The sequence below is a fragment of the Ranitomeya imitator genome, chromosome 1 (genome assembly GCF_032444005.1).
Source record: "Ranitomeya imitator isolate aRanImi1 chromosome 1, aRanImi1.pri, whole genome shotgun sequence".
Classification (NCBI taxonomy): Eukaryota; Metazoa; Chordata; class Amphibia; order Anura; family Dendrobatidae; genus Ranitomeya; species Ranitomeya imitator.
The window spans coordinates 971,219,690-971,246,394 of NC_091282.1; the positions used below are offsets into that span (position 1 = coordinate 971,219,690).

Below are 26,705 nucleotides of genomic sequence, written 5' to 3' on the forward strand. Positions count from 1 at the left end.
TATTATGTGGGCTGTGTTATATACTGCCTGGCTGCTATATACAGTATAGAATCACTGCGCACAATTGGGGTAGTATACTTCAAGTGAGTATTTTATTTATGGTGATAAGTGTGCCTGCGCGCCACACTGCACCACCAATGATCCTTGGGCTAGACTACCAGGACAACGTCCCTGGCAACCCCAGATCCACACAGCATCACCAATGATCCTTGGACAATACTGCCAGGATAATGTCCCCTGGAAACCCCAAATTCCCACTGGATTGCTGGCCAAACGGGACATTGTGCGCCCTATCAAATTTTACACTACAAGTGATACTATTTCCTTGGTGATTCCTCATTCAAAGGCGACTATTTGATAAAGGCCGTTGTCCGGCCGAAACGTTTTAGCCGTTGCTACACTTATCACCATAAATAAAATACTCACTTGAAGCATACTACCCAATTGTGTGCAGTGATTCTATAGTGGACTCAGTTTTATGGGACCAACGGTTCCCTTTCACTAGCACCTGATTTATCCTCTCTAGTTGAGTGCTAACCATCTATACTATAGACTTGGCTGCTATATACTACGTGGCCTGTGTTATATACTGCATGGGCTGTGCTATATATTACGTGGGCTGTACTATATATTACGTGGGCTGTGTTATATACTACGTGGCTGCTATATACTACGTGGCTGCTATATACTACGTGGCTGTGCTATATACTAAATGGATGTCTGTGTTACATGGGCTGTGCTATATACTTTGTGGCTGCTATATACTATGTGGCTGCTATATACTATGTGGCTGTGCTATATACTATGTGGCTGTGCTATATAGTATGTGCCTGTGCTATATACTACGTGGCTGTCTGTGTTATATACTATGTGGCTGTGTTATATACTATGTGGCTGTGTTATATACTATGTGGCTGTGTTATAAACTACATGGCTGTGCTATACACTATGCGGCTGTCTGTGTTATATACTACTTGGCTGTTTTATATACTATGTGGCTGTGTTATATACTATGTGGCTGCTATATACTACGTGGCTGCTACATACTACGTGGCTGTGCTATATACTAAATGGATGTCTGTGTTACGTGGGCTGTGCTATATACTTTGTGGCTTCTATATACTATGTGGCTGCTATATACTACGTGGCTGTGCTATATACTACGTGGCTGTGCTATATACTATGTGGCTGTGCTATATACTACGTGGCTGTCTGTGTTATATACTATGTGGCTGTGTTATATACTATGTGGCTGTGTTATAAACTACATGGCTGTGCTATACACTATGCGGCTGTCTGTGTTATATACTACGTGGCTGTTTTATATACTATGTGGCTGTGTTATATACTACGTGGCTGTGTTATATACTATGTGGCTGTGCTATATACTACGGAGCTGTGCTAAGCACGACGTACATACGGTACATACATATTCTAGAATACCTGATGCGTTAAAATTAGGCCACCATCTAGTATACATATAATGGTTTTGCAACCCAGGTTCATTGTCATTACTTTCTTCAGGCAAGTAACAAACCAGTTAAAGATGTTATGGATACCTGGACCAGACAGATGGGTTACCCTGTTCTCAATGTACAATCTGGAAATACTGTTGAACAGCAAAGATTTCTTTTGGATCCAAATGCAGATGCCTCCACCCCAGAGTCACCATACAAGTATGTGATTTGTGTGTGTTCCAGTTATTTTATTATATTTATCTATATCTTGTAGGACTACACCCCTCTTAATAATTGAATGATTAAACCTTTACATTAATTATTAATCACAAAATTCAGACAGATGTGTCTCTTCAGTGCATCGGTCATGCATGCCAAAATACAGGGTGGGCCATTTAAATGGATACACCTAAATGAAATGGGAATGGTTGGTGACCCAGATCGGCATACTGAATTTGCAGAATGGGCAAAACAAAAATTGGAAGAGGACCCTCAGTTTACACAGAACATTATGTTCAGTGATGAGGCAAACTTTTTTGTGTGGGCCATTTATATGGATACACTTAAATCAAATGGGAATGGTGACAGATTTCTTGCATAGGGTATCTTGCATTGAAATCTTCTGTAATGACCCGGGTACTGCATTCACCAGACATCAACACAATTTCTATCCGCTCCTCAAGTGTTAACCTTCTGCGACATGTCAATAGCTGTAAACAAAGAGAAACTTGTAAATAACTCATGAAAGAATAAAGTTACATTAAAACCAAGCACACCACTGTTTTTCTTGTGAAATTCTCAATAAGTTTGATGTGTCACATGACCCTCTTCCTATTGAAAAAACTAAAGTTGCATCCAAAATGGCTGACTTCAAAATGGCCACCATGGTCACCACCCATCTTGAAAAGTTTTCCCCCTCCCATATACTATTGTGCCACAAACAAGAAGTTCATATCACCAACCATTCCCATTTTATTTAGGTGTATCCATATAAATGTTCCACCCTGTAGTGTTAAACATGTAACGTTAGTTGCCTTGGATTCTCAGCCTGATACACCAGCATGGGCTTCAGTTTGTAGTCGCCAGCAGCATTGCCCCCAAGAAGCAAAGTCAGTCTCTCCTTGCCCACTTTATGACCTGGTGCTGACTTCTCCTCCTTGGCGATGTAAGTACGGTTAGGCAAACGTTTCCAAAACAAGCCTGTCTCATCCATGTTGAACACTTGTTGAGCACAGTAACCACCCTCCTCAATTATCTCAGCCAGTGCTTTAGGAAACTCAGTTGCTGCTTTCTCATCAGCACCAGCAGCTTCACCTTGCACTTTAATGTTATGGAAATTGGCACGATCCTTAAACCTCAAAAAACCAACCCCTACTCACCACAAATTCTTCACTTTCACTTCCTTCCCCCTTTTCCCTTTTCAACGTGCCAAACAGTCCCCTAGCCTTCTCCTGAATAACTATAGGCTCACAGGGATACAGCGTTGATCTTGGTCTTCCAACCAAAGCACCAGTAATCTTTCCATCTCAATAATAAGCCCATTACGCTGCTTTGTTATCACTGTCGCTTTCATAGGAGCAGATCCTTTCACATGTTCAAGGATATGATCTTTATCCTTGATAATCGTAACGACAGTTGAACGACTAAAGGTACCTTCACACATAACGATATTGTTAACGATATCGTTGCATTTTGTGACGTAGCAACGATATCGTTAAGGAAATCGTTATGTGTGACAGCGACCAACGAATAGGCCCCTGCTGGGAGATCGTTGGTCGCTGAAGAAAGTCCAGAACTTTATTTCGTCGCTGGATCTCCCGTGGACATCGCTGGATCGGCATGTTTGACACTGATCCAGCGATGTCTTCACTGGTAACCAGGGTAAACATCGGGTAACTAAGCGCAGGGCCGCGCTTAGTAACCCGATGTTTACCCTGGTTACCAGCGTAAAAGTAAAAAAAACAAACACTACATACTTGCCTACCGCTGTCTGTCCCCGGCGCTATGCTCTGCACTCCTCCTGCTCTGGCTGTGAGCGTCGGTCAGCCGGAAAGCAGAGCGGTGACGTCACCGCTCTGCTTTCCGGCCGCTGTGCTCACAGCCAGTACAGGAGGAGTGCAGAGAAGCAGAGCGCCGGGGACAGACAGCGGTAGGTAAGTATGTAGTGGTTGTTTTTTTTACTTTTAGGATGGTAACCAGGGTAAACATCGGGTTACTAAGCGCGGCCCTGCGCTTAGTTACCCGATGTTTACCCTGGTTACCGGCATCGTTGGTCGCTGGAGAGCGGTCTGTGTGACAGCTCTCCAGCGACCAAACAGCGACGCTGCAGCGATCCGGATCGTTGTCGGTATCGCTGCAGCGTCGCTTAATGTGAAGGGGCCTTAAGTCCTAATGACCTGCAAATTTCTGTTGGTGTTTCCCCCTTATCAGATCGCCTTATGATATCCACTTTCACCTCCATGGTGATGGCATTCCTTTTCTTTGCACTTGTATCAGATGAGTCTAGCTTACGCTTGGAAGCCATAATGAAGGGTGTTATGGCATGCAGGAGACTCGTTTACCTTGTGTAACCAGGTACAGTGTACAGTACTGGACTCTATTGTTCCGCCGCTGCACATAGTTCGACTTACGACGCAAAACCGCATAAGTCGGAATGAGGCATCGTATAAAGCGTCATAAAGACGAAACGACGTAACCCGAGACCGTCGTAAACCGAGGACTAACTGTAGTTGATTACAGCCAGGGTCGGGACAAACTATTTTCATACCCAAGACAGATGAAGCCAATACGGCCTCCCTCCTTCCCAGCTACAGACTGGAGCTGAAATTCAGTACTGGCATTTGAAATCACACAGGCCCATGTTGTCCCCGTTCCCAAGAACCAGATGGGATATATTACTAATATTACTCTGGATGGAGGAAAGTAAGATTTTCTACAAGACCAATATTCCTAATGAACCCGTGGCCTGCTGGGGTAAGTGACGGAGTCAGCAACTTTGTGTTTCTTCAGAACTCTTAACAGTATGGGTATCTTGAGAACACCAATTCTGTTAATGATGTAGCAGACAAGGCAGCCCATGAATGGACAGGCCCTTCTGGCATTTTCCAGAATTGCCAGATGGCCAGTCCAGCCCTGCTCCTTCCCCACACACCAAAGCAAAGGAATGGCTCAGAGACTAAAGTAACAGGATCCCTAATGTACCTCCCCCTTCAATGGGTTAGGTAACAAACTCTGATGACCGCTTCCACTAAAATTGTTACCTTTTTCACAAAAAAAGGCTTCAAAAGTAAAAATAAAGTGGTGTACTTTTGGGATGTGATTTAACAAACAGTGCAATTTCAAAATTAGATACAGAATCAATAACTTTTTGCTGACCATTTACACAATACATGGAAAAATAGAGATATTCATCCTTGACGTCCTATATTTTAAGGATAGCTATGAAAACTAATAAAGCATAATTATAATCGGGACATTTGACTTCAATTAAGGTGTCCAGCATTTGGCAAATGACCTAATGGAAAATAAACAGATCCCAGTTATAAATAAAAGGATAAGTCTGATGGTTTTTGTGTCATGCAACATATACAGCTTGCACAAAACTGATGGTGTTCCATGTGATGTTTTCTGGTGACATTCATGTAGTGATGGTTGTTCTGGTACTGTGTTCATGTAGTGATGATGATGATTCTGGTGACATAGTCATCAATTCATGCTGTCCTCTCTCCATAACCATTCTGTGCCCCTTTTCACATTATGCCCTCATACTGATCACCAAACTGCCCTCTTCCAATTGTAACTACTCTTTACATTGCCCCAATACACAGTATGATGGTCAACACAGCCACCCATATGATATGATTTCTACAACAACCCCCCAATATATAGTATGGTCACCACCACAGCCCCCCATATATTGTATGATGTCCACCACAGACCCCCATAAATAGTATGATGTCCAAAACAGCCCCCATTTATATTCTGATGGCTCCCACAGCACCCATTACAGTATTATGGCCTGCAAAAACCCCAAAGAGTAAAACAGTATGATATTCACCACAACCCCCAATATAATGACCCCCACAACCCCATATACAGTATAGATACCATAGCTCCTCATATAGTTTGCTGTCCCCCCTTTACAGTCCCTCATTTCATGGCCCAAACTCACATAAAAAAAAAGAAGAAATGTCCAGCTTCACCGAATCCGTAAAAAAGAATTTTCTTTATTAACAAACTATAAACATGGAGGATACAGACTTCAGCACGAACCATATGGGTGTGAATCTCAACGCGTTTCTGGAGACTAAGCTCCCTTAATCATGACATCATTAGTCTCCAGAAACGCGTTGAGATTCACACCCATATGGTTCATGCTGAAGTCTGTATCCTCCATGTTTATAGTTTGTTAATAAAGAAAATTCTTTTTTACGGATTCGGTGAAGCTGGACATTTTTTCTTTTTTTGATTCTACACGCCTGGACACAGCGGGTCCGTGCTCCCGAAGATTGGCTTATGCATCACGGGTGAGCTGGCTTATTTTTCCTCTTTCCAAACTCACATCCCCTCATTTCATGGCCCTGCACAGACCATCATTTCATGGTCTCCGCGCACTGCCTCTCATTTCATGCCCCGCTGCACAATCCTTAGGTTTATTCTTCCCATCTGCACAATCCCTCAGTTCATTCCCCCCATCAGCACAGCCCCTCTGTTTATTCCTCCCTCTGCACAGCCTATCAGTTTGTTCCCCCTTTGCACAGCCCCTCAGTTTATTCCCCCCTCTGCACAGCCCCTCAGATTATTCTCCCTCTGCACAGCCCCTAAGTTTATTCCTCCCTCTGTACAGCCCTTCTGTTTATTCTCCACCTGCACAGCCTCTGTTTATTACACCCCTCTGCACAGCCCCTCATCTTATTTCCCCATCTGTACAGCCCCTCAGTTTATTCCTTACACCTGTAAAGCCCTTCAGTTTCCTCCCCTCTCTACATAGCCTCTCAGTTTATTCCCCCATCAGCACAGCCCCATCCTCATATTATCCCCCCTATCTGAACAGCCCCTCAGATTATCCACCATCTGCACAGCCCCTCAATTTATTCCCCCCTGCACAACCCTCACTTTATTCCCCCCTCTGCACAGTCCCTCAGATTATTTCCCCTCTGCACAGCTCTAAGTTTATTCCTCCCTCTGTACAGCCCTTCTGTTTATTCTCCACCAGCACAGCCTCTGTTTATTACACCCCTCTGCACAGCCCTTCAGCTTATTTCCCCATCTTTACAGCCCCTCAGATTATTCCTTCCACCTGTAAAGCCCCTCAGTTTCCTCCCCTCTATATATAGCCTCTCAGTTTATTCCCCCATCAGCACAGCCCCTATCCTCATATTATCCCCCCATCTGAACAGCCCCTCAGATTTTTCACCATCTGCACAGCCCCTCAATTTATTCCCCCCGTGCACACCCTCAATTTGTTCCTATTTACCCGATCTGCACAGCCTCTCACTTTACTCCTACAACTGCACAACTCCTCATTTTATTTCCCACAATCAGCAAAGCCCCTCCCTTCATTTCATGCCACTCAGCAGAGTAATATAAGAATTCAAAAAAAGATTTAAAAAAAGTTCATTTTCACGTAATCCCAGCTCCTACTTCTGTCTCCTCTTCTGTGAAGTGCAGCAGTGGATGCTGGACAGCCTGATGATGTCATTCCATCGCGTTGCCTGATGTCCCCTGTGTGAGCTTTCTCCAACAAGGCGCAGGCCGGAAGTGGCCTGCGTCCACTACCTGCACCTTGCTGGAGATTGCAGTAGAGCAAGAGAGATGACAACTCCTCTGCTCTTGTCTCAGTCTGACAGACGTAAATACAATTGAGTGCAGGACAGAGAGAGAGATGAGCAGTGTCAGTGACTGACATCGCTCACCTCTATGCCTGCGCTCCGGCTGTAACTGTGCTGCATGTCTGCGACCGCAAGAAGATCTTGGTGGACCACAGACATTCAGCAATTTTTATTTTCAAAGTGCGTCCCCCTTGGGTAGGCAGGGTAGGTGCTCTAGGCAGGTACCTATCCTGTCTACCCTGTTGTGAATTCCGCTCTTGGGCTCTCTCCGGTGGTTGTAAGTGACACTTTTGTGAGTTCTGCTTTTGGGCTCCCTCTTGTGGTTTCAAGTGGTATGGCTGCTCCTTGGAGTTAGCTGTCAGCAGCTGCTTTCACTGATCGTCTGTTCTGCTCGACTATTTATGCCTGCTCTGTCCTTCAGCTAGTGCCACTTGTAAATGGTTCCTGGTTGGATTCACATCTCTTTTGGAGTTCCCTGTTATCCTGACCAGTTCAGGGCTAATTAAGGGGTTTTATTACTGCAGTGATGTATTTATTTTATTTTTTGAGTATACTGTTTTAAATGGGGGGGCGGTCTTGTTACTGTGCAGAGCGACACTATGTCGCCTTCTTTTCTCCATGTGGTGTAGTGTAGAAGTTGGGAAAAATTAAGTGATTTGTTCCACAAGTGGAGCTCGAGATAACTGTGTTATTTCCTGCAGAGACGAGCCCTGGCTGGAAGACGTGATGGCAGTCTGTGCTGGATGAAAGATCTGCTATAGGAAAAAAATGGAGACACAAAACACAAAATAGGGTCTTATCCTCTAGATAACCAAGAGAGCTTTCTTAGAATTGCTCACCTGTTGAATGAAGAGCATGTAGCAATTTCGGCTGCTGCAGATCCACAAGCCGATCAACGGCCGTATGACAATATAAACTGTGCAGGAGGTGTGGGTTAAATCTGCGCTGCCTTAATGATGAAGTTTCAAGGATAATAAATTTAAAATCAAATAAATTTAATATCAAGGAATAAACCACCTTTTAAATTTATTATCCTTGGAATTTGATCATTAAGGCAGCGCAGATTTAACCCACACCTCCTGCACAGTTTATACTGGATGAAAGATGAAAAGCAAAGATGAAGAACTTCACCTAGAGACGTCACTGGTGAGTCAGTGTTTTACCTATACACTGACACTATACACTGTATACTATATACAGAGGTCCTGTGTATAATGTCACCAGTGATCACTGTATTACTTATAAATCATATACAGAGCTCCTGTGTATAATATCACCAGTGATCACTGTATTACCTGTACACGTACGCTGCATACTAAGTACATATCTCCTGTGTATAATGGCACTTATGGTGAAAGAATTGTGTTTTTTTTTAAATTTCTTATCAGTATTGTAGTATTCAGTCACTATGTTGTGGTAATATGTGGTCTTGACATGGTATAGCGGTATTTGTTCCTTGTATGTGATATTATTGGTCATTTTAAAAATTGAAAAATAAATAAAAATATACCTAAATTGTATTGCACATTATAACAAATATATTTAATAGGTTACAGCAGAGTGGGGCCAAAAGTGTCTACCGTGTTATGGTGGCGGCTTAAAAAATCTTTTTGCCAAAACAGAAGCTGCCGGCTATATGTGTGATCTGGTGATGGGAACTGTTAATGTGTGATAGGTGAGAAGTGGAGTTTTTCCAAGAGAGAACTGTGGGACTGTGGACAGTTCGAGGGGTGGAGCGTGGAGGTGGGGCTGGGGTGGAGCCTGGGCGGAGTCTTAAGGGAGCCCCGAAAATTTAGCCTGTATGGGGCCCCGAAATTTCTAGTGGCAGTCCTGGATACAGCACTCTGTGAACAGCCAGCTTCTTTAGCAATGACCTTTTGTGGCTTACCCTTCTTGTGGATTGTGTCAATGACTGCCTTTTGGATTTCTGTTAAGTCAGCAGTCTTCCCCATGATTGTGGAGCCTACTGAAACAGACTAAGGGACATTTTAAATGCTTAGGAAGCCTTTGCAGGTGTTTTTTGTTAAATATTCTAATTTACTGAGATAATGACTTTGGGGTTTTCATTGTCTGTAAACCATAATCATCAACATTAACAGAAATAAACGCTTGAAATAGATCACTCTGTTTGTAATGACTCTATATAATATATGAGTTTAACCTTTTGTATTGAAGAACCGAAATAAATTAACTTTTTGATGATATTCTAATTTAGTGAGAAGCACTTGTATGTAATGGCCATGGTCATGTTGTAACTCACACAAAGAAGATGACACATGATGTTTCTATCGTTTCAGCTACCTATGGAATATCCCAGTGACCTATTATGCTACTGACAACTCAACAGTCAAACACATCAGTATTTACAACAAATCAGGTAAAATGGAAAGCAGAACATTATCCTTAGCAGCTAAATTAGTTCTTTATGCATGGGCACAATGGCAACTATAATGCAAAAAAAAGTTCAAATTGGGTTAAATGTATCATACTTGAGGCTCCCGTACACATTAAAAGCCTGCTGTCCGCCGCCGATTTCATTGGGAAAGGCTAACTATCTAATGTGTATGGGGTCTTCCTAGCTCTCCCTCGACAGATGATGATGGGGAAGAGGAGAATCAAACAATTTTGATTCCAAAGCCAGATACATTTGTTGCCCCAATACACGGTGTGCACAGTTATTAGGCAATTTGTGTTTTTGATTAATAATATTATTTTTGAACAACTACAGCATTGTCTGTCAATTCAAAAGGTTAATAAACCTGAAACTTGAATATTTAAGAAAGTAAAAATGAGAATATCTAAATGAAAAATTGACATTTTCCCATCTCAATTGTTTATTTTCATCTGTAAAAGTGAGAATAATAACCAAACAGTTTAAAATCTACAAAAATGCATTTCTGACATAAAAAAATTGACCAACATCGCCCCCACTTTTTTCAGTTCTAGTCATAAGCCTTTCATTCATGGAGTCTGTTTGTTTCTTAAGCCCTTAACCCCTTAACGAATGCCAATACGCCTTTTAACGGTGACAGTTAAGGGTACTTAAACCACAGCTCCGCTTTTTAACAGCTCTGAGGAATAAGTGTATACAGGCCTTCAGAGTCGAATTGTTGCCATCACCGCTATTAACAGTATAACGGCGACTGCAAAAAAAAGTCTGATTTTCCATTCAATTTCTCTCTCCTCTGATGTGATCACAAATCAGAGGAGAGAGAAATAGGGTTCCCTGATCCCCCCCTCCTTGTACCTCTGTTCTCCCTGCAACCCCTCATGAAGTCCCCTGGGCCGCTGACATTTTCTTCCCGGAGAAAAAGGCGAGTTCATGAGCAGTGCACTAGCCGAGATCTGCCGGCAGGCACCTGGCAAAAATAGGAAATTTTGGTTCATTTTTGTGATAGACCCTATCACAGTGATCAAAATGAAAAAAAGTAATTCAAAACCCCCTGTATCACCCTATTAGTTAGCTAAACAATAATAAATTAAAAAATGTATTTCTTTCCATTTTTCCATTATGGTTAGAGTTGGGCTAAAGTGAGTTGGGCTAAAGTGAGTTGGGCTAAAGTGAGTTGGGCTAAAGTGAGTTGGGATAAAGTGAGTTGGGGTAAAGTTAGGGTTAGGGTTGGGCTAAAGTGAGTTGGGCTAAAGATATGGTTAGGGTTAGAGTTATGGTTGGGATTACAGTTAGGGTTGGGATTAGGGTTAGGGGTGTGTTAGGGTTAGGTTTGTGGTTAGGGTTACTGTTAGGGTTGGGATTAGGGGTGTGTTGGGGTTAGGTTTGTGGTTAGGGTTATGGTTAGGGGTGTGTTGGGGTTAGGGTTGGAGTTAAAATTGTGAGGTTTCCACTGTTTAGGTACATCAGGGGGTCTCCAAACGTGACATGGCACCACCATGATTCCAACCAATTTTGAATTCAAAAAGTCAAACGGTGCTCCTCCCTTCAGAGCCCTTCTATACACCTAAACAGTGGTTTTTCCCTACATATGGGGTATCAGCATACTCAGGAGAAATTGCACAACAAATTTTGAGGTCCACTTTATCCTGATACCCTTGTGAAAAAAAATTGGTTCCAACATAAATTTTTGTGAAAAATAGTAAAATGTTAATTTTTCCCTTCCACATTGCTTTATTTCTCATGAAGCACCTGAAGGGTTAATAAACATATTGAATGCGGTTTTGTACATTTTGAGGGGTGCAGTTTTTAGAATGGTGTTACTTTTGGTTATTTTCTGTTATATTGACCCCCCAAACTCACTTCAGATGTGAGGTGGTCCCTTAAAAAAATGGTTTTGTAAATTTTGTTGGAAAGATGAGAAATCGCTGGTCAACTTTAACTCTTATAACTTTCTAACAAAACAAAAGTTTCCAAAATTGTGCTAATGTAAAGAAGACATGTGGGAAATGTTATTTATTAAGTATTTTTTGTCACATATCTCTGATTTAAGAGCATAAAAATTGCAATATTTAAAAAATGTTCACCATATTTCCACTTTTTTCATAAATAAACGCAAGTCATATTGAAGAAATTTAACCACTAACATGAAGTACAATATGTCACGAAAAAACAAACTCAGAATCAGCGGGATCTGTTAAAGTGTTCTAGAGTTATAACCTCATAAAGTGATCAGAATTGTAAAAATTGGCTTGGTCATTAAGTACCAAATTGGCTCTATTACTAAGAGGTTAAGGACCAGGGGTATTACCGTTTTTGCATTCCGCATTTTGCTCCCCTTCTTCCCAGAACCATAACTTTTTTATTTTTCTGCCAATATGACCATGAGGGCTGTTGTGAATTCAGCTTTTGGGCTCCCTCCGGTGGTTGTAGAGGGTAATGCAGTTGTGCCTGGACTGCAGGAGTGGACAGGTGTATCTACTAATTGCAAAACTGACTGGGGTATATAGCTTTGCAGGATCCTTTAGTCAGTGCCAGTTGTCCATTGTTCTTGAAGGATTCACTTCCCTGCTGGTCTCTCCAGTTTGCTGTGTTTTTCTACAAAGATAAGTCCTGGCTTTGTTTTTGCTGTCCACCTGCTGTGGACCTTATCGTTCTGTGCATTTTCATGTTTTTGTCTTGTCCAGCTTAGTCTGTGAAGGATTTTTTGCAGCCTAGCTATTTCTCTGGAGATGCAGATATACCCCCCATGTCTTTAGTCAGATGTGGTGATTCGTATTTTCTGCGGTGGATAGTTTCTAGTGTTTTTATACTGACCGCATAGTACTCTGTTCTATTCTTTCTTTTTAGCTAGTATGGCCTCCTATGCTAAAATCTGATTTCATATCTGCGTATGTTATTTCCCTCTCCTCTCACAGTCAATATTTGTGGGGGGCTATGTGTCCTTTGGGGATTTTCTCTGAGGCAAGATAGGTTTCCTGTTTCTGTCTTTAGGGGTAGTTAGATCTTATAAACCTACAAGGGGGGTAATCAAAGTAAATACTCCGCCATAATGTATATATAAGAGAACCAGTTAGATCTTAGGCTGTGCCGAGGGGTCTAGGGAGTGTTAGGTACCCCCCACGGCTATTTTTAGTTGCGCTGCTAGGTTCAGGGTTTGCGGTCAGTACAGGGAACACCTTCTCCAGAGTCCGTCTCATGCTGCTCCTAGGCCACCAGATCATAACAGAGGGCTTCTTTTTTGTGGGATGAGTTGTACTTGTATTTGCGATGAAATTGCAAAAAAATTCTACAATTGTTTTTTGTTTTGTTTTTTTTATGGTTCCCTTTAAGTGGTAAAAAAAATATCAAAATATTGTAAAAAAAAAAAAAGTTACCATTTTCCGAGACCCGTTGCGTCTCCTTTTTTGTGATCTGAGGCTGGGTGAGGGCTTATTTTTTGCACGCCGAGCTGATGTTTTTAATAACACCATTTGTGGTTAGATATGATATTTTGATCGCCCGTTTTTGCATTTTAATGCGATGTTGCGGTGACTAAAAAACCATAATTGTGTTATTTTTATATTTTTTTTGTGTTATGCGGTTTACCAATCGGATGAATTCTTTTTATGTAAATTGTCTCTTCAGAGAGGAAGATGACTAGAACTCTAGTGCCACCTATTGGAAGTAACAATCCTAACAGTCAATGTCGACCCTTTAACGAGCCTTGTCACATGACTTAGGATAAAAGCCAAACCAGAAACTCAATTTGCAGACACTTTGTTTCAGGGTACTGCCCCTCGTCAGTGCAAAGTGGAGATCTGGTTTGGCTGTGTGAGAGGCGTCTGACCGGGATCCAAGAAGTATCGTTTCTCCTTGCGGAGAGTGACATGATAAGCATGTCGAGGTGAGGAGACTTAAAGCCGCAATGCTCCTCTGGGAAATATGCAAATTGTCTCTTCAGAGAGGAAGAGGACTAGAACTCTAGTGCCACCTATTGGAAGTAGCAATCCTAACAGTCAATGTCGACCCTTTAACGAGCCTTACCTGTGTTGGAGCATTGTCCTACATAAAAACTATGGTTTTCTTGAAAGATGCAGACGTTTTCCAGTACCACTACTGGAAGAAAGTGTCTTCTAAAACTGGCAGTAGGTTTGGGAATTGATTTTGAGTCCATCTTCAACCTGAAATGGGAGAGATGGCTGTCGATTGTTTGAAACATCACTGGCCAACAGCCATCTAATGTGCATGGGGGCCATAATAAATTGCTGCTTGCAATCAGATCTATAATCATTATGGCACTAAAATTGCTGTTATGTGATGAATGACTGGGAACAGTCCCATAGTAAACTATTGTATCAATATTGTTATCAGTTTTCACCTGATGTTTCTGTACTAAAAGAACAACAAATTGTAGTTGAGTCGGTATGAAAAAGGAAGTAGAGTCTGGACTGCTTGCATGGATATAAATGACTCTTCAGTAGGGTTGAGCGACTTTTCTTTTTATAGGATCGGGTCGAGTTTCACGAAACCCGACTTTTTCAAAAGTCGGGGTCGGCCAAAACACGAAACCCAATGCAGTGCATTGGGTTTCTAATGGTCCCCAGGGTCTGAAGGAGAGGAAACTCTCCTTCAGGCCCTGGGATCGATATTTAAGTGTAAAATAAAGAATCAAAATAAAAAATATTGATATACTTACCCTCGTTCTCACCGGCAGCCTTCCATCCTAAGAATCAGCGCCTGAAGGACCTTCGATGACGTCGCGGCTTGTGATTGGTCGCGTGAGCGGTCACATGGGCGTCATGCGACCAATCACAAGCCACGACGTCATCTAAGGTCCTTCAGGTGCTGATTCTTAGGAAGGAAGGCTGCGGGTTAGAACCAGGGCGCGTCCGAGGGTGAGTATATACCTATTAGGAATGTACTCACCCTCGGACGCGCCCTCGGATGCTTCCTTCCTAAGAATTAGCGCCTGAAGGACCTTAGATGACGTCGCGGCTTCTGATTGGTCGCGTGACCGCCCATGTGACCGCTCACGCGACCAATCACAAGCCGCGACGTCATCGAAGGCCCTTCAGGCGCTCATTCTTAGGAAGGAAGGCTGCCGGTGAGAACCAGGGAGCGTCCGAGGGTGAGTATATCAATATTTTTTTATTTTTATTATTTATTTTACACTTAAATATTAATTCCGATACCGATTCCCGATATCTTAAACATATCGGAACTCGGTATCGGAATTCCGATTCCAGATCAGAAGATCGCCGACCTCATGGCTGACCCCACACAGGGGTCGGGTTTCATGAAACCCGACTTTGCCAAAAGTCGGCGACTTCTGAATCTGGCCGACCCGCTTCGCTCAACCCTACTCTTCAGCATTATAAAAAAAAAGTAAAAAATAAAATCCGGAAAAGACCAGAACAAGGAATTGTAACTCATTTTGAACACAGAGTGTTCTTAGGCATACTAATTCATGAATTCTAAAATGATACAATAATATTTCATATAAAATAGTCAAGAACAAGTGAAAAGACGATCTCATGATTTGCTAGGCAAAAAAGGAGAATGTCAAACAGGTGAATACGTAACCATTTAATGACTGTTCTTAACATTATATAAGAAACTAGTTGGCCCGTGCAAATTGGTTGTCGGGGCGCAGGCAATTTCAGGAAAATCAAGCTGGTCAAATATAAATGTATTCAATGAGATGATGAACACAGAGAGTAGTGTTGAGCATTCCGATACCGCAAGTATCGGGTATCGGCCGATACTTGCGGTATCGGAATTCCGATACCGAGATCCGATACTTTTGTGGTATCGGGTATCGGTATCGGATCCATAGGGATGTGTAAAATAAAGAATTAAAATAAAAAATATTGATATGCTCACCTCTCCGGCGGCCCCTGGACATCACGCTGGTAACCGGCCGGCTTCTTTGTTTAAAATGAGCGCCTTTAGGACCTGCGAATGACGTCGCGGATTCTGATTGGTCGCGTGCCGCCCATGTGACCGCCACGCGACCAATCAGAAGCCACGACGACATTCTCATTCACTAAACTCCTAATTCTAGGAATTGAGGACCTGCGAATGACGTCGCGGCTTCTGATTGGTCGCGTGGCGGTCACATGAGCGGCACGCGACCAATCAGAATCCGCGACGTCATTCGCAGGTCCTAAAGGCGCTCATTTTAAACAAAGAAGCCGGCCGGTTACCAGCGTGATGTCCAGGGGCCGCCGGAGAGGTGAGCATATCAATATTTTTTATTTTAATTCTTTATTTTACACATTAATATGGATCCCAGGGCCTGAAGGAGAGTTTCCTCTCCTTCAGACCCTGGGAACCATGAGGATACCTTCCGATACTTGGTGTCCCATTGACTTGTATTGGTATCGGATATTGGTATCAGCGATGTCCGATACTTTTCGGGTATCGGCCGATACTATCCGATACCGATACTTTCAAGTATCGGACGGTATCGCTCAACACTAACAGAGAGGTATGTGTCTTACTGATATATATAATTTAATAATAATAATTTTATTTATATAGCGCCAACATATTCTGCAGCGCTTTACAATTATAGATGGGATTTGTACAGACAATAGAAATTACAGCATAACAATAATCACAGTTCAAAACAAATACCAAGAGGAGTGAGGGCCCTGCTTGCAAGCTTCCAATCTATGAGGAAAAGGGGAGACATGAGAGGTGTATGGTAACAATTGCTTTCGTTCTTCGGACCAGCCATAGTGTAAGGATCGGGTGATCATGTAAAGCTGCATGAACCAGTTAACAGCCTAAATATGTAACAGTGCAGACACAGAAGCTATTAAATGCATAAAACGTATGAGAACATGATGCGAGGAACCTGATTATGGTTTAAGTTTTTTGAATAGACCACACAAGGATAGTTAGGTTAATGCATTGAGGCAGTAGGCCAGTCTGAACAAATGCGTGTTTAGGTCACACTTAAAACTGTGGGGATTGGGGATTAATCGTATTAACCTGGGTAGTGCATTCCAAAAAATTGGTGCGACACGTGAAAAGTCTTGGAGACGGGAGTGGGAGGTTCTGACTATTGAGGATGTTAACCTCAGGTCATTAGGAGAATGGAGGGCACGGGTAGGGTGGTAGACTGAGACCAGACAGGATATGTAGGGTGGTGCTGAGCTATGGAGAGCTTTGTGGATGAGGGTAATAGTTTTGTACTGGATTCTGGAGTGGATGGGTAACCAGTGTAATGACTGGCACAAGGTAGAGGCATGGGTATAACGATTGGTGAGGAATATGATCCTGGCTGCAGCATTCAGGACAGGTAGGAGAGAGGAGATTTTGGTAAGAGGGAAGCCGATTAGTAGAGAGTCACATTAGTCCAGACGAAAATGAATAAGTGAAATAGTAAGACTTTTTGCACAGTCAAAAGTAAGGAAAGGGTGAATCCTAGAAATGTTTTTGAGATGCATATAGGTTTTCACGAATATTTGAGCCCATGAATCTATTATATGTCCATTTTGCAAACCGGCGAAAATCTTGCCATACAGATGTCATACAGATGCTTACATGCGAAAAAATCACATCCTCGCACTGCACATGGATGACATACGGATGGATCACTGTTCAGGGAACATTTCTGCGATTCACATCCGTGTAAAACGGACCAATTTTTATATACGTTGTGTGTGACTCCAGCCTAAAGGAGATCCCCCAACATTAAACATAATGGTATTTTACTTACTGATCAGAAGGGGTCTGATTGTCTGGACCTTGCAAAACAAAAGGGTCAGCATTTTTTCCCCTCCACTGCAGCACTGCCATCTATCTGCAGTGTAGGGAAGTGCAACACAGCCCTATGTATGTGAACGGAGCAGCTCCCTGTACAGCAGTGCCACTTTGACAGTAAAAATGATGATGGAAAATTGACCCTATAACTGAGCGTATTTACACCTTTGTATAATAATTGGGAATATCCCTTTAAAAAAAGTAATATATGCAGATTATTTTACCTTTTTTTCCCTATGGTTGGATTTTTTTTTCAATTTTTGCAAGGTTGTTTCCACCAATCTCTCACATTGGGAAACAATGTACAGTCTGAGTTATGTCAACGCTGCAGTTTTTTACTTGGAACCAGAGGTGACTCCAGGTCACCAATAAGCTGCAACCTTAGAAGGAAGATATAGTTTTCAATGACTGTTCAATATTAGGGAAAATCTGATGGTTCAGAACCTGTCCGATACCTTTTAGGCTGCATTCATTTATATCTTCAGTATTAAAGCTGAAGTCTTAAACAGGTAACGTTTTACTTTTATTCTACTTCCACATATGTAGCAAATATTTTTTATGTACCTGCCTGATATCAGCTCGGCAAGGAGTTTGGCAAGCTAGAAAGCCCCCAAGGCAAATGTTAGGATTTGTTTCAGCTTTGTGGTATTGTGCTTTGGGGTAGTGTGTGTAGCGTGGTGCCACCTGCAGGTTATTTTTCCTTACTGCAGTTTTATGAAAATTAATGTTTAAAATGTATTTTGTGATCACATCGTGGATGTGTGGTTTGTTTAGCTATTTTCTTGCTGAAGGGGGCAATTTTACCTTTCAAATGGTATATAATTTGTGTGTGTGTGGGTGCAGTATGAACGGAGATACAAAGGAATCACCGAAAAAGAGTGTTTTGAAATAATACTTTACAGGTCCTTCTCAAAAAATTAGCATATAGTGTTAAATTTCATTATTTACCATAATGTAATGATTACAATTAAACTTTCATATATTATAGATTCATTATCCACCAACTGAAATTTGTCAGGTCTTTTATTGTTTTAATACTGATGATTTTGGCATACAACTCCTGATAACCCAAAAAACCTGTCTCAATAAATTAGCATATCAAGAAAAGGTTCTCTAAACGACCTATTACCCTAATCTTCTGAATCAACTAATTAACTCTAAACACATGCAAAAGATACCTGAGGCTTTTATAAACTCCCTGCCTGGTTCATTACTCAAAACCCCCATCATGGGTAAGACTAGCGACCTGACAGATGTCAAGAAGGCCATCATTGACACCCTCAAGCAAGAGGGTAAGACCCAGAAAGAAATTTCTCAACAAATAGGCTGTTCCCAGAGTGCTGTATCAAGGCACCTCAATGGTAAGTCTGTTGGAAGGAAACAATGTGGCAGAAAACGCTGTACAACGAGAAGAGGAGACCGGATCCTGAGGAAGATTGTGGAGAAGGACCGATTCCAGACCTTGGGGAACATGAGGAAGCAGTGGACTGAGTCTGGTGTGGAAACATCCAGAGCCACCGTGCACAGGCGTGTGCAGGAAATGGGCTACAGGTGCCGCATTCCCCAGGTAAAGCCACTTTTGAACCATAAACAGCGGCAGAGGCGCCTGACCTGGGCTACAGAGAAGCAGCACTGGACTGTTGGTAAGTGGTCCCAAGTACTTTTTTCTGATGAAAGCAAATTTTGCATGTCATTCGGAAATCAAGGTGCCAGAGTCTGGAGGAAGACTGGGGAGAAGGAAATGCCAAAATGCCTGAAGTCCAGTGTCAAGTACCCACAGTCAGTGATGGTGTGGGGTGCCATGTCAGCTGCTGGTGTTGGTCCACTGTGTTTCATCAAGGGCAGGGTCAATGCAGCTAGCTATCAGGAGATTTTGGAGCACTTCATGCTTCCATCGGCTGAAATGCTTTATGGAGATGAAGATTTCATTTTTCAGCACGACCTGGCACCTGCTCACAGTGCCAAAACCACTGGTAAATGGTTTACTGACCATGGTATTACTGTGCTCAATTGGCCTGCCAACTCTCCTGACCTGAACCCCATAGAGAATCTGTGGGATATTGTGAAGAGAAAGTTGAGAGACGCAAGACCCAACACTCTGGATGAGCTTAAGGCCGCTATTGAAGCATCCTGGGCCTCCATAACATCTCAGCAGTGTCACAGGCTGATTGCCTCCATGCCACGCCGCATTGAAGCAGTCATTTCTGCCAAAGGATTTCCGACCAAGTATTGAGTGCATAACTGAACATTATTATTTGATGGTTTTTTTGTTTGTTATTAAAAAACACTTTTATTTGATTGGATGGGTGAAATATGCTAATTTATTGAGACAGGTTTTTTGGGTTATCAGGAGTTGTATGCCAAAATCATCAGTATTAAAACAATAAAAGACCTGACAAATTTCAGTTGGTGGATAATGAATCTATAATATATGAAAGTTTAATTGTAATCATTACATTATGGTAAATAATGAAATTTAACACTATATGCTAATTTTTTGAGAAGGACCTGTATAGAAGGATAGATACAGCATATGACAATACATGGGACAGAAACACTTAGAACCCCACTGGAAATTGTGCAGCTTCAAGATAGGAAATCCAGTTGTCAGAGAAACCTGGACCCCCCATAGACAAGTTAGAAAAGGTTCATCACCATCCCTGTCTTCTTTATCTTTGAGTGCATGGCGCTCAATAAGCAGCACAGGCCATGGCTATGCTACTTACTGATGCAGTCGCCAATGTTTTCATTTTTACAGGACTGATGTAATGGCTCTCTCTGTTCATCTGAAGTAAAGAGAGCTATGTTTATATGTGTACTACGTCTTCCTTAACATTTTTTGGACTCATGACTTGAGAATTGGATCCTGCCTATTGGGACACCCTAGCAATTATACGTTTATCACTTATCCTTTTGGATAAGTTATAAATAATGTTAATGGGACAACTTATTTTAAGATTACAATTTTATATTAATGTATTTATAGTTTTTATAAAAATAATACAATCCTAGTAATCCAATGTATATTTCTATACTTTAGCATCTTCCATAACCTTGGAACCTTATGATACCACTGTGGAGTTCTTAAAAATTAACGACGTGCACATTGGATTTTTCCGGGTAAATTATGAAATTCCAGTATGGAGTAATCTAGCAACTTTGTTGCAGCAAAAACATGAGGTATGTACAATGATACAAAATAGAAACATTGGAGGCAATTCATTAATATTTTTACTTTAGAATTCTGGTTTAAAACACCTTAACTACTCATAACATTTTTATGCAAGGCTGAAGTTGAGTAAAAAGAATATTGCTATATTTGGCATTTACACGACAGTCCCAGCCAACTACATGGCCGTAGTATTTGCAGAACATGGGTCAGGATGGGGCGTGTCTATACCTGCCCCTCAAATTCATGAAAAGCTACACTACACTAGTGGTGTGTCTTACTGGAGAAATCTATTCCATTCCCTCACTGGAGTGCATTTCTGGCGGTTGCGCACACCGGTTAACAGATGTGCTCCTCTGCTCTCCAGTGAGTCTCTTCATCAAGACTGATGTGCACAACACCAGTATTAATTGGCCTAATTTTCTTTATGTGAATAATATTACATTTTTATTTAATATGAAAATTACTTTGGCTGATATCTCCATTACCAATCGTAAAATAATATCAAGCACTTAAATGTGCAGCCTCCACTCCACTGCAGTAACTGTTTCTACAGTCATGTATAATTATGGTATATTTGTGCTGTTAATATTTTCACAATTTGACTGATGTTTTAGGTTTTTACGCCTGGAGACAGAGCTGGATTGATTGACGATGTTTTTGCCTTAGCAAGGTGAGCAAGGTGCTCTACATTCTCCATTTAATTCATGTTCACATATAGCTCTCAAGTGCAAATTTGAAAGCTTACAGCTATAGGGGTGCTGTTTTATGTATTTAAAAATTCACGTAAGTTACATCCAGAGAGTAATGGTTGTATCACATCCATAGAGCCTCTTCATCTACAAGAACAGTAGAATCTATCTCACATATGGGTATGATGCGTTATTAACATTTACTGAGAAATCTCAGGCAACAATATACTTGGAACAGGTCTCAGAAAACAGGCAAAAGTTATACAATGCCAAAGACCAATATTTGGGTAAGGGCCCTAGGGAATCAGAAAGACTCATTACACCCACAATGGCATGTCTGTAGTTACAAAGCGCAGAGTATGTCCTGGCATTTTTGTCGTCACTTCTGATATATAAATATGAAAGCAGGCTGAATTGTCACATTTTATATTCAGAAATTGTTTGTACGCCTTCCTTATTCAGATCACTAAAGCAGCCCTTCCGTCAGGCACGACTTAACAAAAAATGAGTCTTTATGCAAACATCTAAATGACTAATAATCCATTTGTTTCCAAGGTCTGCTATTCAAATGGCCGATTGAATCTCGATTACTGCTTTTGGACCTCTTAAATTGGCCAAATGTAAAGGTACCGTCACACTAGACGATATCGCTAGCGATCCGTGACGTTGCAGCGTCCTCGCTAGCGATATCGTCCAGTGTGACAGGCAGCAGCGATCAGGCCCCTGCTGTGATGTCGCTGGTCGGGGAAGAAAGGCCAGAACTTTATTTCGTCGCTGGCTCTCCCGCTGACATCGCTGAATCGGTGTGAGAAGCAGAGCGCCGAGGACAGACAGCGGTAGGTAAGTATGTAGCGGTTGTTTTTTTACTTTTAGGATGGTAACCAGGGTAAACATCGGGTTACTAAGCGCGGCCCTGTGCTTAGTAACCCGATGTTTACCCTGGTTACCGGGGACCTCGGGATCATTGGTCGCTGGAGAGCTGTCTGTGTGACAGCTCTCCAGTGACCAAACAGCGACGCTGCAGCGATCCGGATCGTTGTCGGTATCGCTGCAGCGTCGCTTAGTGTGACGGTACCTTAAGGCGGCCAGCGTGGTAGTCGCTCATGTGTAGCGTACGCAGCAACACATTGACAGTTATTGTCATGTCGGCTCCGCATTCATGAGCTCTGCAAATCACTTCAGAGATGGGATCTTTTTCCAACAGTTGAGCCTTACTAAACAACATCATATTCATCTCACAGGCAGCATAGTTCAAACACAGAGACTTCTTATCTTTCCCTGACGTCCAGGCAGCTCCTATCCTCTCTGTCAGCTCTGTCTCCCTTTTCCTGGCAATTCCTGCTGTATCTCTGGACAGTTCATGTCCCATCAGTACCTTCAGCGTTACCAGCTCCCTGTCAGCCTCTCATCCAATTCCATTAGGGAAAGGTGCCGGGAACGCCATCTCAGCTGCTCCCGGTCCGGTTTTAGATCCCCAATCCTTCTTTGGTATGGTCCTCTTGAGCTGGTGCCCGACTGCACTGTTCTCTGCCTGGGGGCCACTTACTGCCATTGCAGCTTTATCCCCCATGGCTGTCTATCGGCTGTGTCACTATTCCTCACATCTCACCCTGGGCAAGACTGCCCGGGCTTCTGACACTAATCAGAAAGTGCATGTCCTATACCTCCCTGCTCTGTGCTGCTCTGCTCTGTAACTACTCCCATCTGCTTAACCCCTATGCTGCCTGTATCTAACTAACACTTCTATCTATTCTATGCTATCCTGCCTCCCTCTATTATAATCCCCCTACAGTCCTATACTGTCCCTAAACTTACACAATACATAACAAGTGCATCAAATTACAGTATAATAACCTTAGTAAACCGCACATTACATTAGTAAAACAACAGGGTGCTGCATGTGACACATGTGAACAGAGTCCAGAAGAGAGAAGTCACGTGATGCTTAGGCTGAAGGTTTGGCCAACAGCCATGTCAGTCGACTTTCACATGCACAGAAGCGCTCATTTGGCCAATTGCTTCTGTGTTTTCTACGAGATAGCCGTTGACTGACATGTCAGAAGGCAGCATATCTCTGGGAGAACAATGCGATCACAGCCTGAAATCAGACATGCATCTTTCCTGACCATCAGTTGGCCAGAGCTCACATACACATTAGACCTATGGCTGAACCGGTCAATATCACTAGGTTTGGACGATATTAGCCCAATGTGTATGGAAGCTATGTTATATGTACAATTAAAGTGCACCCTGCAGTACATATTTGAAAAACGTGTAGTATAAGAAAGTATGCTATATATTACTATGTATTACAGGAGGAATCCATGGATTGGGCTATATTATGGAATGTATGAATGCCATGCTTTCTGCAAGAAGAAATGATTTATAGAATGCATTTTAATCACTTCTAAGTGAATTGTTAAAAAGCTAGCTATGATAAGGATAGTATCTCATAATTATCATGTAAGAAAAGTTTGCAAGTACATGTTAGATTGGTGGTCAGACCAAAGTATTCTATAATCTGTGCACAGCTTTATATGATAGGTATAAGGAGGTGGACGTACTGCCCCGTTCCCCCTTGATGACCTCAGTTCTGTGTATAATTTGATGTGTAATCTGAATAATGTCCTACTTCTTGTGTACGTATTGTGTTAAGTAAAATATAAGAGGTTGGCCTATGTATATGTACAGTATAGGATGTGATTATAGTATAGGATAAGCATTATAAGTGTAATAGGCTTAGTTTATAGAGATGTTTGACATTAATAACCCTAGAATGCCCGGTAGCCTTACTTTTTGGCTATTTTCTGCAAAATTACTTTAGTGCATTTTCCATATCTTACTTTGCAATTTTGAAATAAACTTGTAAAATGTATTTACAGTATTTGAGTTTCTCCTTATGATTTGTACAAGGGCCTAATATGAAGGCGACAGGTAGCTGGCAGAGACAGGAAGAGTTATGATACCTTTAATGTTTGGGAATAGCTCACAGCGGGAAGGGATAGTGCCAGGGAAGGCAGATTACTGAATAGAGAGAGTGAGGAGTTGGAGAGCAGTGCTTCTAAAGTGTGATCCACAGCTAGAAGGAGACATGAACTGACAGAAAAGGACTGAGACTGTGGGACTAGTGAGGGTTCCGAGCGGTGGATACAGGGTGCCCATAGTGATATCACAGGAGCCGCTGAGCGGGTGTAGCGAAACTCACCGAACTGTACTGTGGTGACAAGCTAGGCTGTGATGAAGTAGTGCTATACCGCCCTGGAGAAAACTACAGCAGAAGGAAACAAAGTCAGTGAAAAAGCTTCTTGATGTGAATGAAACGTGCTTAAGACTGTGTACCCGCTATTCCTTAGACATAAGCCTTATTAAGTTCAGTAAAGTTCCCATGTTTGCATGGAAGTCTCCTTCATTGATCTGTGGAAGTCATGGTCCTGGACAGCCAACACCATCAGCTAAAGGCGGCCTGCGCAGGCAGAAGACCCACACAACACCAACATCTACACCCAGCCAGGACCCACACAATTTTCCTGTAAAGTTCCTGAGGTGACAGGACAGCAGCTTGGTCATAACTAACAATCTGCAGCACTTTACATTATATTACACTGTGTCTACAACACATTATAATGTATTTTATTGTTTTTTTTCCCAGTGCTGAAAAACTGGATTACAATATTTCTCTTGATTTAACAAAATATCTTGATAAAGAGACAGACTATCTTCCCTGGGTGAGAGTGAGCTCTGCAATCTCCTATTTAAATGACATGTTGGAAGGTGATGATACCATCTACCCACAGTTTCAGGTACCTTGATATACTTTATTGTGTGCAAGAAATAATCAGTCTTTGAATTTTATATAGAACTTATTGTACCATTTATTTGGACTGTCCCTCCATTTTAAACGGAGACCTAGGACCATTGTTCTTGTCACTGGTTGTAAAAACCCCTAGAAATAAGTCACATATAACCTCACCCCTTTGGAGAAGATCACATGCCTGCTACTGGGACACTTAGGCCGGCGTCACACTAAACGTATGGAAAATAGGTCCGAGTCTCCCTGCTGAGAATCGCACAAGTGTAATGCAAGTGTCAAGAGACTGTCATGTCAGTACAATCCGATTTTTTTACACCTAGCATCTGATTTATATCCGAATGCAGTGCGATTGCTATCTGATTGCAATGCGAATTTAACATGAGCTTTTACATACAGCAATTTTCTATGTCACGTACACATCGTTTTCAACGGAAATATTCGTCAAAACATACAAATATATGCAGCTCTGACAAAAATTAAGAGCCCACTGTAAAATGTTCAGTTTGTCTGATTTTTCTCTTTATAGTTATATTTTTGAGTAAAATGTAAATTGTGCATTTATTCTATAAACTTCTGACAACATGTCTCCGAATTTCTAAGCAATAAATTTTGTACTTTTTTCTGAAAAGGAGAAATGGTATAAAAACAAACAAAAAAAAAACCCAGTGCTTTCAGGCGTCAAATAATACAAAGAAAACAAGTTCATAATCATTTAGAAACAACTATACTAATATTTTACCTCAGGAAGAATTCAGAAATCAACATTTGGTGGAATAACCATGATTTTTAATCACAGCTTTCATGCGTCTTGGCATACTTTCCACCAGTCTTTCACACTGCTTCTGCCACAAAAATGTAAGCAGTTCTTCTTTGTTTGATGACTTGTGACTATCCATCATCCTCTTGATTACATTCCAGAGGTTTTCAATGGGGTTCAGGACTGGAGATTGGGCTGCCCATAACAGGGTTTTGATGTGTGGTCTCTTAGTTTTTGCCAGAGCTGTATATATATAAACCACAGTAGACCATGTTACATATCACAGACCTCATAGTCCTTTAGTTCATCATATATGGCTTTACAAATCCTTCAGTGGTCACACTGGTATCTCTCCAGTCACCGGGTGACTGCACAGTTCAGCAACTGTCCTATGTCCTATGCACACAGTTCTTTTCCCCATACCAGGAGTTACCTCTTAGGAGCTCCTGCTCCACAGGTTGACTCCACGTCAGTCCAAGGTCCACAACAGGACCGTCCAGGTCGATGGTCTCACAGTGCTTCCAGGATGACTCCACTCCCAGGAGCCTCCAACACTGACCGTCCTGGACCTACAGCACACAGGCTACTCAGTGGCAAAGCCCAACCATGTGCTATTCAGGAATTCCCAGGATTTCCAACACAGGCTTCCAGGGCCTTGCACTTGGACCATTCAGATCCAAACACAGGAACCATGTGACCCACACCCTGGTCACATTAGATAGCCGTAACCACTCCCTTGGGTGGGAGTGTGGGTGTGTGTGGCTAGTTTGTCCCGCCCATCTCACATGACTAGCCCTGCCAATCTCCAATTAGAACTTACACATTTACATGTGGGACTACAGGT

At 42.1% G+C, this 26,705-nt stretch overlaps 1 protein-coding gene across 1 annotated transcript in view; it reads left to right on the top strand.

The window, feature by feature from the left end:
- ENPEP (glutamyl aminopeptidase) overlaps positions 1 to 26,705 on the top strand; it is a 140,301-nt gene that overhangs the window by 83,053 nt on the left and 30,543 nt on the right. The window contains exons 10-14 of the mRNA XM_069743856.1: positions 1,525 to 1,676; positions 9,586 to 9,665; positions 20,473 to 20,612; positions 21,219 to 21,274; positions 24,943 to 25,093. Coding sequence (XP_069599957.1) covers positions 1,525 to 1,676; positions 9,586 to 9,665; positions 20,473 to 20,612; positions 21,219 to 21,274; positions 24,943 to 25,093 — 579 coding nt within the window. The remainder of the gene's footprint in view (positions 1 to 1,524; positions 1,677 to 9,585; positions 9,666 to 20,472; positions 20,613 to 21,218; positions 21,275 to 24,942; positions 25,094 to 26,705) is intronic.